Genomic DNA, 17335 nt, shown 5'->3' on the forward strand with positions numbered 1-17335 from the left:
TTTTACAATCTTAGAAACTGAGAAATCTCAAGAGATATTTACCAATATTTATTCCATGAGGAATTATAACAAATTTTTAAGTACTTTTTATTTAAAAGTAAACCCATTACATGATTACATAAATTTTTATGAAACATATTTATCAAAAAAAAATTTGACAAGTCTGGCATTGTTGTACCTTTTGGCAAATCTCTTTAGTGTCTGACTTCATAGAGGACAGCTGAATTCTCATATGCATTCTGTCTGTTGATGAGCTATGCTGTCTTGGTTCAACTGTGTCAAGAAAATCCAATCTCACATACGTACACAGCTTTTTACACGGACAAACGAAGTGCTCTTACAGCTTTTTCAGATAATCATGCATATTCTTCTTTGATACTGCACCAAAAGCTAACAATCAGTTGGTTTCCTAAAGATTAACTCCAACATGAAAGCTGAAACCACAAGCAACTTTTCATTGTTTTATTAAAATCCATCAGTTTGCCTGGTATTCAGCATGGACCTCACTTATCACCTTGCATTGGTTACCAGAAAATATTGCTTCACTAAATCATGCAGATCCTCCAAATAGTAACACATTTTAACACACACCAAAAAACAATTACATTCCTGGGCCTGGCCCTGTGGCCGAGTGGTTAAGTTTGCGTGCTCCGCTGCAGCAGCCCAGGGTTTGTTGGTTCACAACTTGGGCACGGACGTACACACTGCTCATCAAGCCAGGTTGTGGCAGCATCCCACAGAGAAGAACTAGAATGACTCAAAACTAGGATACACACTATGTACTGGGACTTTGAGGAGAAAAAAAAAGAGGCAGATTGACAACAGATGTTAACTCAGGGCCAATCTTCCTCACCAAAGAAGAAAAGGCATACCTTAAAAACTAATGATAATAATTACATTCCTTCATATTCTCATTGAGCTGATCAGAGGTCTAGGTAGTGGGATGCTATGAAGCCCAGGGTCTCAGACATAAGTTTTCCAAAATCCTAATTTTTCTTGGAAAGCTCACATTTTATTATTGGCAACAAATTATTTTTATTTTCCTTGGAATGTTAGGCTGATGTGGCTTGAGAAAAATGTCTGTCAACGATTGCTTCAAGTAAAAACGATGTTCCATGAAATTAGTTCAGTTTACAAGTCAAAAAATTACATGCTTTTCCTCAGTGGCCATACAGCATCATTGCTCCTGTATCTCTGCTTCGAATTCTTCTGCAACGCGCACCGTTCTTCACGGGTACTTGCTATTTCATCACTTAGGAGACTTCAAAGATGTGTACTCAAGGGCTGAGATTTAACAACTTTCAGTGCTTTACCAAAGACATTGAGACTTTCAAAGAAAGTTCTGAGAGTTCCCAGCAGTAACGAATACAATGACCAATATAATGATTACTAATACACTTTGGAGCTATTGTCTTGACTGGTGCTAAGGTGCCAGCAGTTTGACTGATCATTGCTTTTCTAACTGAATCTTTCATTGACATTAAACGATCAAATACTCAGGATGGGCAGAGCTGCTTTTCCTACGGAAGCACGTTGCCCAAGTTTGTGAGAAGCTCAGTCCTCCAAAGTCTTCAGAATACATTTTCTAAACTTGTGATAAAATACACACGAAAGTTACCATCTTAAGGGTTGAGGGTACAGTTCAGTAGCGTTAGGAATATTCATATGAGCAAAACAAACTATATACCCATTAAACAATGCACCATTTCTCCCTACTCCCAGAAATGTAGTTTTTAAATGAATACGAACTATACATGTATAGCATTAAGAATTTATGGGGGCCGGACCTGTGGCCAAGTGGTTGAGTTCGCGCACTCTGCTTTAGGAGCCCGGGGTTTCGCCAGTTCAAATCCTGGGCACGGACATGGCACTGCTCATTAAGCCACGCTGAGGCAGGGTCCCTCATGCCACAAACTAGAAGGACCCACAACTAAAAAAGACACAACTATGTACCGGGGGGATTTGGGAGAAAAAGGAAAAATAAAATCTTTAACAAGAATTTATGAAAATAACCAACACTTTTGTAGTGGTCATACAGTAAAACTGAGATACATGTGAAGAATTATATTTTGCCTTCACTGCTTTCTTGCAATTTCCTGAACCTACTAAAATTTTTGGGACAGCTTAATTAACACTTCTCCTTTTAAAAACACCTTTCTAAAATACACCCTGTTGTGAGGGTAGGAAATCAAACACAAATCAAAGCATTACTATTTCAAATATATTTGTTAAAAAATAAATGTTTATTTCAAGTATGAAAAGTAATGTTTAAATGTTATCCAAAAATTGTGTTCAGTTTAACAAGTATAGAACAAGACTTCTGACAAAAAGTTTACAATCAGGTATAAAATACGTACGAATATACTTTGACATTCACAGTGAGCATTTTTGAAAATAAGTTTTGCTAATAAGTTCTAGAAAAAAAAATCCATTTACAGTCCCAGCTAACACAAACAAGTCCTTAACTGAGGAACACGCCTCCCTAGGGATGGACAGTTCGCATTTCAAAATAAGAATTGTATAAGAACTCATTTTAAAATCGTAAACTTGGTTCAATAATGTCAAAATACAATACCTTATGGTTTCCCTGACAAATGCCATCTATTTTGTATGTCTGCTACCCACAAATAAGGTTCTCAAGCCATTTTTATTAAGTAATTTCAATGATATACATAACCTAAGTGGTAACCAAGCTCTCTGAGAAATTTCAGCGTGGCAATGCTGCGTATTTCCAGCAGAGTATTCCGAACGCAAGACGACAGAAATTTTCTGGGGCAATTACAGAACCATCAGAAGAATTAAAGTCTCAAAATTATTTTACAGGACTGCTACAAAGGCTTCTGCTTCTCTTCTCCAGGTACATCTTTTTGTAGGTTTGAAACATTGCTTTTGAATCTTTTACTGGGTTTTGTAGTGTCTCTATTCCATCTGCACTGAAGCTTCTCTTGGAGACTCTTGAATTAGCCAAAATATTACCATCTAAGGAAACAGAAATTTTATTTATTACTCTTAATTAATGTTAGTGACCAATATACAACCAATCAAAATTGAGAGGGAAAACATGCATTCTTCTCTGGGATAAAACAGGGCCAGAAGTTAGAAATCTGAGCGCCAACTATGGCGCTTTACCTGTAGAATTATTATTAATTATACACACAGGACACCTTGCCTCTCCTTTGAGGGCTGTTTTCTACTCTCATCCTTCTCTTCACTGTCCAGAGCTGTTCTGCTCAGCCTTTACTCTTGCTCAATGGAATCTCTTACTTTGCATACTATAGTAAATGTGACCTTCTTAACAGCTATCTAAACTACCAATATAAAGAGCACAAACACCAGCCAGTTCCAAACAGTGAGTGGAAAGGACTGTCTCAATGTTCTGGCCCTGCTATGCATTCGGTATTCTCAGACATACCTGTACATTTCTGTTTCGTTAGACCATTTCATTGTTGCATTAGCTTCACCACCCTTTTTTTTGATGATCCCAGCTTTTCCTACTTCTGTGCATTTCAAGATACGCCTCTTGATCTCAGTAGCTGTTTCCCCTACTCAGAATTCCCTGACTTTTCATTCCTGCTCTAGTCATTCTGTTCTGGATAACAGTCTTGTTTCACCTCTTTCTGCCTGGATGGGCCAAGGATTCTGTCCTCTTAGTTCTTTTATTTGTTTCAAGTTCTTCTGTCATTAGCTTTCCTTCATGTCACTAACACTGATGCCTGAGGTGGGTCTCCGAGTCGCTTTCCACTGGATTGTTATTGCCTCTTCTGACAGTTTCACAACTGGCTCCATCCACATTCCAACCTTTGTGACCAAATTTAGATGTGTCCTTATCTAAAGCATTTCTTCATAGCTGCGTGGGAGCTCCTGACATTTGTTTCTGTCTCACTTCAGGCTGGTCCACGTTCTCCAGCCTCTTCATCTTGGTATGTTTCATCTTTCACTGTTCCCGAGTCCCATCAGACTTTTCGCAGAGCTCTGTGACTTCTAAGTTGGCTTTTCTCTCACCCTGCTGCAGATCTTATTGTGTGTGTGCCCTGGTTTGTGCTTTTTTCATGATTCGGAGTACTGATGTCCTACCTTCATCGTTTATTGCTCATCCTGTTTGTGGTTCTTTATATCTGTCCTTTAGCTCACGTTTATCTCTGAGCTTCTTTGGTCAATGCGTATGCATCTGTCTTCTCACTATTTTCAGACTCAGATTCCAATTATGCTTCTCCCTTTCTCTCGAGACAACACTTAGTTCTCTCCTATTGCCAAAGGCTTTTCTTGCCCCAATTTCCACGCTCATTTCCATCTTTCTCATTTTTGACTTCCTGGTTTGCAACTTTAGAAGAGTTTTTCCCTACTCTCAGACCTCTCACCAATTCATTTTCTCCTCTTTCAGTGTTTTCCTTCTTTCTTTGAGTCACTGATTCAACTTAAGTTTTCTCCTATATGCATGACTCAATTTCCACATGCCTACTTATGTATATTTGTTTTAAGCTCTTTTCTCAACCTCTGTCACACTTCCTCTCTTTTTAAAAAGGTGCTTCTCTTTATATTAATTGCTCATGGTGAAATTCCACTTCTTTCCATTTTCAAGTGACTCTAAACCCTTGTCTTTGTATATTCAATTAACCAAAACTAAGGTAAAACTGCCAAACCCTAGCTACTAGTTCAATGAAAAACCCTAAGAACAAAGTACATTCACTTCACTAATTAAATCAGATACTGAAAACTCTGGTTTTTCTAGTTGGCCCTGAGCCCAAATCCCTCCCCTGCAAAAATAATTTTAAATAGGAGCATCAGTCTCTCATCATCAAAATAACTTAAATTCCATACTTGAACTTGGAAGAGATGGGACCTGGTTCAAGTTCCTAGCCATGTAACTTTAGTCAAATGATCTAACCTCTCATTGATAAAATGAGAATATTCCTGTCTACCTGGTTTTGAGAATTAAATGAATTAGCTTGCAAATCATTTAATCTAGGAGTTGGCAAACAGGGTATGGCCTGCAGGCCAAGCCCAGCCTTTAGCCAGTTTTGGTAAATAAAGTTTAATTAAAACATGGCCCATACTCATTCATTAATTATTCTACGGCCATTTTCTCACAACAACATCAGAGCCGAGTAGGAAAGAGACCTTATGATCTGTGAAACTTAATATTTACTGTAAGTTCTACACAGAAAAAGTATGCCAAACTCTTAGCTAATACATTGTGCTGAGAACTACTTTTTCGTAAAAAGGAAATAGATCATTGCTTCCTTCTCCACAGCATGACAGAAAAAATAAGAAAATGTCTTCCGACCACTCATAGACACAAACACTGAATCATTTAAAAAAGAATGTGGGTTGAAAACCAAACTTCACAATAGTTTCATAACTATTAATCCAGCTTATACACCACAGAGTGCCAGATAAGTAAAATAAAAATTTAAACAGTGATTTTACCTATTTCTTGGCTGGCTTCCGGCATCCTTTTCTCCTCAGTTACACATTTTAACCAATCTTCTTTCGTACTTTTTATTCCTGAAACTATTTAAACATTTATTTTCAGATCTCTAGATACTGCTATTCATCTCTTTTAGTACTATAATGAAGGAAAATCATGTGAGCTTAAAAGAGATTTTAGAAGGCATCAGATATATTCACATATAACATAACTCTAAAAAGAGCCCGGAAAAACATTTTCTTCCAGTTGACATGCCTGAATATCTCACAGTTGAAAAATGAATTCTTTAAAAGTTTACTTTCACTATATAATCATGCTTCTCACACTTGGGCTGAAGACCAACACATCTTAAGGTATTTAAGGGCACATCTGATAGCAGTTGTCATTCACACAGCCCCCAACCATTTCCAATGTTCCCGTTACACCCATGCCTCGAATTCTAAGCATCTAGTTAAAAGGACCAAGTGTAATCACCAATACTTTACAAAATGAATTTTACACTCTATTTAATTATATCCTTATCACCTTCCAAGAAAATGTACCATATTTACGTTCAACAGATACCATCTGAACAGCACAGGAGAAACTAAGATTTCCATTCAAATCCTTTCGTTTTCCAAACTGGGTTTCTCAACACAATGTTTTAAATATAATATCTACAACCCCTAAATGTTTCCTTACTGCAGCAAATATTAGTCATCTAAATTTTCTTCTTCCTTCCTGCACTACATTGAGAATTCTGTCATTCAGCTAACCAATAATCATGTCTGCTCTTCTGGGTTTGATGACTCAACATTGGACAGTACTGGTTCAGCGGTCCTCTCATTTCAAGATTAGACTAGACGTTACCAGTTTAACTTTACTGATAACACAGGCACCAAATGCTTCAAAGACGACAATAGCTTAAAACCATTTCCATATGTATCAAAAGATTTCACTAAAAATAATTATATATGTCCTAACATTTAGATCAAAATTTCAAATTCACAGGGCTTTGAAATTCCAAGCCCAAAGGAGAATCAACAAAAACAAGACTCCTGAGATAATGTATACTTGACAGTTTTCTAACTCAGCACAAAGAATGTTTTTCACGATATGGCCTTCTTGGTACAAAATGAAATTTTCGTATTTGGCAAACCTTACAATTTTATATACCTCAACTTTAGTACAAATTACATACAATTTACAATAAGGAGGAGATAAACTTAAATATTGCCCAACAAGCCACTGATTTACGGAGGAAAAACAAATACCAAGTAAGGGCACTCAAGTCTTGCCTAGCTACCCAGATAGCATGAGAGGTGCCACTTGCTGACCCACAATACTTTACAATGGTGCGGACACTAACTATCAAAAATTCATACCAGACCTTGCACAGGAGCCTGCTTCTTTCTAGGACAAAGCTGCAGATCCTTCCAGTCTTCAGCAGGGTTTGTATTCTTTATTAGTCCATCTGGACATAATTTAAACTCCAGCATTCTTGATTTTTCTGTGGTATCTTTCACAAGCAAAAGGCTCTTAGGTTTCTTTTCTGGTCTCTTCTCTTTATTAAGCTTCCTGGGTGAACCGTCCAATTTCGTGAGACAGATGCTCTCCTGTTCAGTGCATTTAAAGGCGACTCGGTTCAGGTAGAGTTTCCTTTGATCCTTGGCTTGGGAAGACGTTTGGCTGAATTCAACTTCATTACTTACATTGGCTAAATTTTTGTCTAATTTGCTTTTATCAATCCACATTTTATCAGCCTGCTTTCCACCCACTGTTCCTTTAACATTCCTCGAAATGTATGTTTTAGACTCCTCAGAATGGTGGGTTTTGAGGTTTTTATCAAGGCTTACATAAATATTTACAGGTTCTTTCGAGGTCTGCATGCTGCTAATCTGTCTCTCGTTTGGTTTCCCACAACTCCCTACTCGCATAGCAAGTTTACTGGACCTGATGTATTCAGAATCACATGGTACATTCTTTGCATATCTTTTTAATGCTTTGCTACCCCTAGCTTCTTTATACTTCTGCCTTTGTAAAAACTCCTTCTGTGCTAGAACTCTATTAAATTTAGATGCACTATCCTTGGGGCCCGAAGACTTAACATTTGATACTGTCTTTTCTTTAACATTGGCTCTTTCATTTGAGGTTGCCAAAAAATTACATAACTTAAATGTACCACCTCCCACATTTCTATTCTGCTCTCGTTTATCACATTTCGTCTTCTTTATCTCTGAAACAAGTTGGTTTCCTTCGTCTAACTTCCTTTTTTCCAAAATTTTTTGTGTGCAGCCTCCTGCTTTGAGTTTTCTCTTTTCTGGTGATACTGACAGCAATGAACCTTTCTTCATATGTAGATCTTTATTCTTACTTGTCAAAAAACCCATCTTTGTTTTCAGTGGACATGCGTTTGGTGCCATGAGCCTCTTCTGCAGGCTCTCTTGTGAAAATTTTGTCATTTTGTGACCGGAGTGAAAAGTTATCTCATGAAACTGCAGTTTTCCTTTTCGTTTGTAACTTTGCAAGGAATCTAGTTTTTTATCACCTTTAGATAAAAACTGACTAGATGATTCTTGTTCTGACCTTGGTGAGCTGTTACCTTTTAGTTGGGATATATCTGTTATATTCTTGCCTTGTTCCATCAAAGGAAAATGCTTTCTACCATCTGGAGGAGACAGAGGAACCTTCGGATCATTATTTAGAGGACTATTAAATCCAATAGGGTCATCGCTATCAGAGGTGCCCTCTCCTTGTTTACAACTATTGGTCTCCGAAGGAGGACACTGATCTTTCCCTTTTTCTTCCTCTGAAGTCAAGTTTTTGACGGAATTACACTGGCATTGGGGTACTCCTTCATAAACCATAGAGAGCCACCCCAATGCACAGCAACGGACATCGTCTTTCTCTGAATCCACCGTTACAGAATCAGAACTTTCTCCATCTGTACGTGCTTGTGGGTCACACTGGCTCCCTTCCTTTGTGACAGGCTTTTCTTTCTGAGGTTCTGTCAACTTGTCTGCCTCACAGGCTTGATCATCCTGTTCTGGAAATAATTCTTTCATTTCCTCTGAGCTTAATATAGTAATTTGTATTTGGTCTGTTGAATCTGTTGAGTCTTTGGAGTCACAACCAATCTCATCACAAGTTTGATCTTTTGAGATCTGGTCTGTTAATTTGGAGGCCACAGAACCGTTACGTCTGTTCACAGCTTCAATACCATAGGGAAACTCTTTTAAAAGTTCTGATAGCTGATCACGTAGGTATAAGATGGATGTCTTATCATCAAGAACCTCATTTCTTGCAGGATCTTGGGCAGTGTAATCGCAGGACATATCGATTTCCTCCAGGAAACTATCCTGCTGACTAGCAACCACCGAACACAGATCATTGGCCATGCTCTCTGTTTTAGTGATGTGCTCCAGATTGCTTTCCTCTACAATGCCACTATCTGCCTCAACATTCTTTAAAGATGATGATTCTGCAAGTTGCAGTGACTTTGACTGATCAGGTATTTTATCTGAGCTATCTGTGCACTGTCCAAAATTATCCTTTTGAAAACCAGAGTCTCTATTTTCAGTGATGTTATCTAATTGTTGTTCACTACTAATCACTTGGTGATTGGGGAGAGAAGGTGTCTGTGCCTCAACCTTTTTCAAAGGGGGTGAGTTGAATATCTTTGCTATTTGGGAATTATAAGATGTATTACCTTCAGCAAGAGAACAGATATTATCAATCTGTAATGCATCAACATTCACGATATCACTGTCCCTTGAGGTACAGGAGGCTTGCCAATCACCCACAGGATAAAGGATATCTGGTTCTGATTTGGTATGCTTTCCTTGATTAGTATTAGGTGTGCCTTCTAAATGACCCTTAGTTGACTCATTTTGCTTTTCCTTCTGAAACAGTGGGAAAATCTTGGTGCTTGCTGTCGTACTTGCTACTGGTTCATTAACCTTCAAAGCAGCAGTAACTCCAGGATTTTCTGCCAACTGATTTTGTAAGCTACAAACACTGCCTTCTTTAATAACTGGATACATTGCTTCAGGTGAAGCTTCAGGTGTTATTTCTTTGACAGATAACGTTTTGACATCTGAAAGAATTAAGGGTGACACTATAGCAATCTGAAGTTCTGTTCCCTTTGTAACAGTTGCACCTGAAGACTCAGAATTCTGCACTACCATTGACAAAGCTGATTCTTGTGAACTGTTTACCTTCTTATTCTGAGAATTTCCCACAAGTGAAAATGGACTTTTGTCACAGATTTCCACAGGCTTTGAAATTCCAACTGCTGTTGTGTTTGTTCTTGACCCATTACACTGTTTTTCTTCTGTAGTTTCTGAAGGTTGTTTTTTCCACAGAGAAAGACATGTTGCTAGCAATTCCATGGGACAGTGACTGTCACTTTTAGAAGACATTCCATTTGCTGAGGATTTACCCTCAAGGCAAAATGAATCGTCTGAAATCTTGGCATTTATATTACAAGTACTTGGAGTTTCCACGGTTTTCAAATTCGGCTGGTTATCAATGATTTGGGTATTTGGATTCCTTTCAAAACTATGTGGTTTAGAATCCTGAATAGTTTTATTAGCATCTTTTGATAATTTCCTCTGAGTTTTATCTCCTTGTGTAAGTAGACTGAGAATTAGTTTATTTTTATTTGGATATCTTGAAACATATTCCTCAAAAGACGTAGACTGAGGAAAAGAAGTTGTTTCAGAATTTGTTGGCACATTTTGTTCAACATCGACAAATTTTCCGGATGAAAACTGAGTGTTATTTAATGTTGCCTGGGTAATCTCAACAGCTGATGTCTTTAAAGAAGTCATAATTTTCAACTCATGTAACTGGTTTGGCACTGGCAACTTTTCTGAACAGACAGGATTTTGTAAAATGGAATTGACTTGGTTAAAATTTCTGCAATTGGTGTCCTGAATGTTGGAATTCAATGTATGGTGTGTTCGATTTGTTTCTTCTATAGATTCCATAGCTGGTGGTGGTTTATCCTTTGCAGCCTCTAGAGTGACTGGGGTTACCAGTGGTCCCGACTGGATTTGGGCAGTTTGATGAGACAATTCAGAATTTTGAGCCAATTCACTATAAGAGGTATTAGTTGTTTTAACACAACCTGCTGCCATCAAAAGATTTTTATTAATTTTAATTTTCCTTGCGAGTTCCGAAAACTTCTTTTTTATTTCTACTAATGTTTTAATATCTCTCACTAACTTTTCTTTCGTGACACTTGTGTCTAGTACTTGATTTGAAGTTAGATTGCAAGCATCCACTCTTTTCTCTGGATTATTTTCAGGAAGAGTCTGAACGCCATCCAGCGAAGATCTAATGGGTTCACTATAAGGCTGACTGACATTGGAATTTACTTTCAAGTTACAGGAATTTCCAGTCCTGCTGACATTTTCGTTAAGGTTTTGCCACTGCTGTTGAAAGCCTCTATAAAATTCTTTCCTCATTTCAGGTAAATGCATTTCTTGACTCTGAGGAACTTCCACGGAAGAGTGTTTAATAATATGCTGAGTACTTTGCAAAGGCTGGCTGGCATATCTACAGTCATAAGGAGGAGGAGGTCTTCTGTCAGTTTGAGCAACCGCATATTGATATGACTGTATAGTTGCAGCTTGCTTTGACTGTAAAGTCAGTGCAGAATTTGGAGGGTGACTATTTTTAACTTGTAATGATGCAGCCGGCAGAGAGTGTTGTTTCTGAGTAGGATCTTGCAAATAGCTTCGTGATGAATAACTGTATTGCTTTGGAAGTGTTCTATAATCTGGATAAGTCAGTCCATTGGATGGATACTGTTGTGCCCAATCAACCTGTCGCTCTGATAAAGGTGGGTTAAGTCTCGGGTTTCCCTGATAAGTTACAGGACCGCTTCCAGAACTAGAAGGGATCATCTGTAGTTGCATAGAATAGGTATCTGATGTTACAAACTGATTCTGTAGTGGGTGTACATTGGGCGCATTTGTTCCAAAACTAGTTTGCTGAGAGAGATTTGCCCCTGTATGAGAAAGCACAGAATTCCTCACTGGTGAGTTCAACCATACATTTTGTGTAACTCCTGAAGACATTTGCAAATTGTGATTTAGTTGTTTGGGTCCTTTAACATTTGCATACGTTATTCTTTCTACTGAAGTTTGTGAGGCCACAATCGTCCCACTATGCATATCAGAAAGAGGGATTTGTTGAGGAGTTTTGTAATTTCTCATGTTGAGCAGCGGCTGTGAAACTGGATTTGAATTACTGAAAAACATGCATGCTTCTTGATTACTTCCAGGATAGTTTAAAGAACTTTGAGATGGTGTGTTTATCAAAGCCTGCTCCAAAAAAGATGTTTGGTTTTTAGGATACTGTGGTGGTAAGGCAACGCTCTCTGGTTTTGTATTCCAATTCATTGTTGGTTTGATGTAGTAGCAGTGTACTAAAGCCAGTTGTTTGAATGTCAGAACCTGTAGAAAATAAAGATGTTTTATTAAAAAGCTGTTTTGCCTAGATAGAACTTCTGGGAAAATTAGTTAACCTTAACACCAATGCTGACTCTACCTATCGCAATTCCTGAAGCCTCAGATTAGACAAAATCTCATCTTTAGTTCGAGGAAGATGCAACAATAAATACGGCAAATGACAATGAAATTTCTGGGGTATTTAACAGGAATTCATTCTACACAATACAGGTAGCATTTTGTTTGTTACACTTAAGTGGTAATCACTTTCTGCTTTTAACTAGGTCTTTATTCTAAATAACTCAAGCTCACTGTAAAAAGAAGAAAAAAGACAAGTTCAAACATTTAGTAAAAAGTCCTTACTGTTCACGCCCAATGTCTAACTCCCTAGGATATCTATTGCTATCTCGTCTTTCAGAAAATTTCCATACATAAAAAACACTAATACATAAATAAAACCTCATCTTTTGAAACAAACGGAATCCTGCCAAACACACTGGCTACAGTTTGCCTGATTCTCACTACTATACTTAGGATTATGTTGTCATTTCACTACACATATATCTATTTCATTGTCTGCAATAACATTCACTATATGGCTATACCTCCATTTAACCAGTCCTTCATTTTGATGGATATTTGGTATTCTTAAGTTTCTGCACTTATAAACTATCCATTAGTAAGCATTCTTCTGTTTATATGCTATTATATTTGTGATAAATGTTTCCAGAAATTCCTAGAAATGAAATCAATGTGTCAAAGGACATTAAAATTCTTTTCATAGTGATAAACTGCCTTCCAAAAAGGTTGAAATAATTTACACCCTACCAACAGTATATCTAAAAACAGACAAATCCATAACCATAGTAAATGATAGGGGAAAGACAGATTAAAGTAACAAAATTAAACAAACTTCACTCAAACATATTAAGAGGACACCCAACAACTGCAGAACACACGTTTTTGCCAAGTGCGCATAGAATTTTTACCAATATTGACCACATGGCTGGGCCATAAGCAATTCTCAATTTTCAAAGGATTAAAATAATTCAGATTAATTCTCACAAGGGAATTGATACAGAAATTATAGAGAAAGGTAAGCAGAAAATTGAGAAATAAGGAACTGACTTTATACTCATGCAGAGAGAGAGAGAAATAGAGAGCTTTTGCAAGAGTGAGCTCCCTGGTGTTTCTTCTTGTACTTATAAAGGCACAGGTCCTATCAGATCAGAGCCCCACCTTATGACCTCATTTAACCTTAATGACCTCCCTAAAGGCTCCATCTCCAAATATAACCTCCAAATTTAGAGGTTAGGGCTTCAACAAGAATTTGGGGCAACACAATTCAGTTCATAACAGGCTCTCATCCCCATGTTCAAATAAGACTTGAGGACAATTTATAACATTAAATAGATTTAGTTTTAAAAAACTGGGAAAGAATGTCCGCATTTATCACAAGAAGTGAGAATAGTAACAAGTTAACCCAAGGAAAATGAAGTCAGAGTGCAATAAACAAAATAATAAACAAAAACAGAGATTCAACAAGTCACAAGTTGGCTCTTTAAAAAGAATAATAAATACCAATAAGCCTCTGACAACTGATGATTAAAAAAAGGAAACACAATATTGTGAAAAGAGGCTATCACTACACCCTACAGACATTAAAATGGTAAGTATTTATTCTGAGTAACTTTATTCTGATACATTTAAAAATTTAGGTGGAATGGAGAAATTCCTTGAAAAGCACACCTAATCAGGACTGACATAATAAGAATACCATATCTCTTTAAAGAAAATACAACTAAGTATCTTTTCACAAAGAAAATGCCAGGCCTATGTAGACTTTACTGGAGTATTCCACCAATCACTTATGGAAGAAATAATCCAATATAACCTCTTTAAAAGGATAAAAGAGAAGAAATTTCGCAGCTCATTTACTGCTGCTCTCATATCAAAAGCTGAAAAGAACAAAAACGAAGAAGCGAATCTCTCAGAAACAAAAATGCAGAAATCCTAAACGAAATGTCAGCAAACCAAATGGGGTGATAAACGAAAAAGATGATAACCATGAACAAATTGGGTTTATTATAGGAATACAAGGTTTGGTCTTTTCAAAATTAAAGTAATTACATTATGATAACTTTTAAAAATCCTGATCATTTCAGTAGATGCAAGAACTTTTAATAAAATTCAACATCCAGGGTCCGGGTGGTTAAAGTTCTGCATGCTCCACTTCAGCGGCCCGGGTTTGCGGGTTCAGATCCCAGGCATGGACCTACTCCACTCATCAGCCATGCTGTGGAGACATCCAGCATACAAAATAGAGGAAGACTGGCACAGATGTTAGCTCAGGGCTAATCTTCCTCAAGCCAAAAAAAAAAAAGAGGAAGCTTGGCAATGGATGTTAGCACTCAGGATGAATCTTCCTCACCAAAAAAAAAAAAAAAAAAAAAAATTCAACATCCATTTATTAAAAGAACAATTTGTATCAAACCAAGAATGAAAAGAAATTTCCTTAATTTTGATAAATGGTAGCATGAAAAATTTAGGGCAACAACAAGACAAAGATGCCACTATCACCCCTTCTATTCATCAGTACCAGAGATCCTAGAAAGCATAAGAATTGGGAAAGAAAACATAAAACCAACTATTCACAGAGGTTATGTAGAAAATCCAAAACCATCAAAGATCTTTCAGATCTATTAAGTTCTGGGTCACAGTGTACTCACTAACAGACTGAAAAAGACTGGGACATTTTTGGATTAAAAACAAATCCCAAGATAAAACATCTTACAGTCCTCACCTGCCTTCGCCCAGGAAAGTGCCTTAATAGACAACGGAATGATCAGGTAGGAGTGTAGCACAAAGTCAAAAGCAGCACTTCTGCTAATGAGTTAATAATACCCCCCTAGTTCTTAAGTGAACTTAGGGGTAGGAGGCTGTTATGGACCCAACTGTGTCCCCCCCGCCCCACCCCACCCCCCCCACACACACACTCTTCCTATGTTGAAGCCCTAACCCCTAGTGTGACTGTATTTGGAGATAGAGCCTTTAGGGAGGTAATTAAGGCTAAATGAGGTCATATGCGTGGGTCCATAATCCAATAGGTCCGGTGTCCTTATAAGAGAGACACCAGGTGTATGCACACAGAGCAAAGACTACATTACATAAGATCACAGAGAAGGTGGCTGCCTGCAAGCCAAGGACAGCGGCCTCAGGAGAAACCAAACACCTTGATGTTGAACTCTAAGAACTCTAGAACTGGAAGAAACAAATTTTGTTGTTTAAGGCACTCAATCTGTTACTTTGTTAGGGCAGCCCCAGCAGATTAACATAGAGCCTGTGGGTAGGAAGACAATGACCTTAATGAGTAAGTTGGGGCTTTCTTCCTTTCCTTCTCCTTTGCGGCACAGAAGAAAACAAATGTGGAAAAGCACCCCTGCACAACCTAAATGACAGGGAGGGAGTTAAAAGTTTTTTGACTCAAAGTCTCTAATTTTGGATACAATGTATTCCTAGACCTTTTGAGAATATATTGTAACTGAGACTTCCAGAGAAAGGATTCCCTGGGTCTATCATTTTAATCTCTCTTAGAAACATAGACTCTTCTGCCCCAAATCTTTACCCTGCCCACTCATCACCCTTCACCTGTGACAGCAGTGAGACTCACCGACAAACCCCAGCTACGGCTGAACTTAAGAATCTCCTTCTCTGCACAGGAGTAGCCGAAGTGTTCTGGGGGAAGAAAATCCACAAGCCAGTAGACAGATTTTACTTCATGAACACAAACAGCAAACTCAACACTGCCCAACAATTCTACTTCATTTTAACAAAATTATATTAATACTGAAAGTAATTTTATTTTCCCATTCTCTAAGACCTTTGCTCTCCCTCCCTGGTCCCCAGTCACTCCAACCCATACATGTGCACCCCTACTCAGCTGCTTATATTTCAGAGGGAAAAAATAGCCCCATCTGCCATCCTCCCATCCCCAAATCTAGAAAACATGCATCCTTGTAAATGTAATCTGTGTTTACAGGGACAGAAATGATCTTCCTCTCATCAAACCTCTACATTTTAAATCCTGCTCCCCTCCCCCTTATTCCTAGGATCAACCTGTCTCTACTGGATTAGGTCATTTACGCATGTGCACACCCACACACACACACACACTCTAGGACCGCTAGTATTCAAAGAACACAACCACTAACTTCACTGGGCCCCACATTCTTCAACTCTTCACCCCCACACCAGTGACAGTCTTTTAACTTGGTTAAAAATCACAAGTATAATAAATCAGATTTTAAATGCTTAACGCCTTTAAAGGTAGAAATAAGAATGATTTTTGGAAGTAATCTGTGCCTTCATCTAAATTTTTAAGTAATTAAATAACTAAAAACCATATAGTAAAAAAATCATTAAAGAAATTAAGATGTTACATTCGAAAATATTCACCTAATGCAAAAGACAATAGTAAAGGAAGAACAAAAAGACATAAGGCATAGAAAACAAAAAGTAAAAACAGCAGACGTAACTCCATCTATATCAATAACATTATATGTGAATGGAATAAATAATCCCAAAGACAGAGAATGTCAGGTGAAAAAAAAAAGCTATCTAACTATACGCTATCTCCAATAAACACACTTTAGATCCAAAGGTACAAACAGATTGAAAGCAAAAGGATGGAAAAGGTATCATGCAAACAGCAGTCACAAGAAAGGTGGAGTGATTGTACTATTATCAGACAAAATAGACTAAAGCAAAAAAGTTACTAGAGATAGAGAGACACTTCACAACCATAAAAGAGTCAATCCACCAAGAAGATCTAAGAATTGTAAACATATATGCACCTAACAGAGCATTAAAATACAAGAAGCAAAAACAAGGGAGAAAGAGGCAATTCTCAGAGTCAAAGACTTCAATTCCCCACTTCCAATAACAAATAGGAACAAATAGGCAGAAAAATCAACAAGGAAATAGAAGTTTTGAACACATTATACACACCCACATTTGTTTCCAGTGGGATTAAAAAAAAAAAAAAGAGTATCTTAAATTATAGATTAGTGAATAATTAGCCACTGGCTGCTCTGTAGGTTTAGGGTTCTCTCCTCTGGCAGTTACCGTGGATCGGATCTAGTACGCCAAGTACTCTTGTCAAGTGTGAAAGGGTCAGCAGCCCAGTAACAGGAGCAGGTGCCATCAGGCTATCAAACCACCAGATTCCTATATTCTGTTGTGGGTAATTCTCCTAGGAACATCCTTGCCATGACTGGCTATTTTTGTCATGCTGTGGAGTCAGTTCTGACTCCTAGCAACCCTGTGTACAGGACAGCAGAACCCTGCTTAGTTTTGTGCACCATCCTCTCACCTTCCGGCACTATATCACACAATGTTCTGCTGCTACTCGTAGGGTTTTGATGGCCAACACTTTTCGGAAGTGGCTGCCCAGGTCCCCCATCCTAATCTG

At 37.8% G+C, this 17335-nt stretch overlaps 1 protein-coding gene across 5 annotated transcripts in view; it reads right to left on the reverse strand.

The window, feature by feature from the left end:
• Nucleotides 1-2222: 2222 nt before the first annotated feature.
• RESF1 (retroelement silencing factor 1) overlaps nucleotides 2223-17335 on the reverse strand; it is a 28333-nt gene continuing 13220 nt past the window's right edge. For 2 of the 5 annotated variants that reach the window (XM_046662485.1, XM_046662477.1), the window contains 4 exons: nucleotides 15536-15600; nucleotides 6798-11871; nucleotides 5428-5511; nucleotides 2223-2979 (listed from right to left, as the gene is read on the reverse strand). In XM_046662485.1, coding sequence (XP_046518441.1) covers nucleotides 2813-2979; nucleotides 5428-5511; nucleotides 6798-11817 — 5271 coding nt within the window. In that variant the 5' untranslated portion in view covers nucleotides 11818-11871; nucleotides 15536-15600 and the 3' untranslated portion in view covers nucleotides 2223-2812. The remainder of the gene's footprint in view (nucleotides 2980-5427; nucleotides 5512-6797; nucleotides 11872-15535; nucleotides 15601-17335) is intronic. The other 3 variants (XM_046662467.1, XM_046662492.1, XM_046662501.1) reach the window with 2 other exon arrangements.

This window comes from Equus quagga, chromosome 1 (assembly GCF_021613505.1).
Source record: "Equus quagga isolate Etosha38 chromosome 1, UCLA_HA_Equagga_1.0, whole genome shotgun sequence".
NCBI lineage: Eukaryota > Metazoa > Chordata > Mammalia > Perissodactyla > Equidae > Equus > Equus quagga.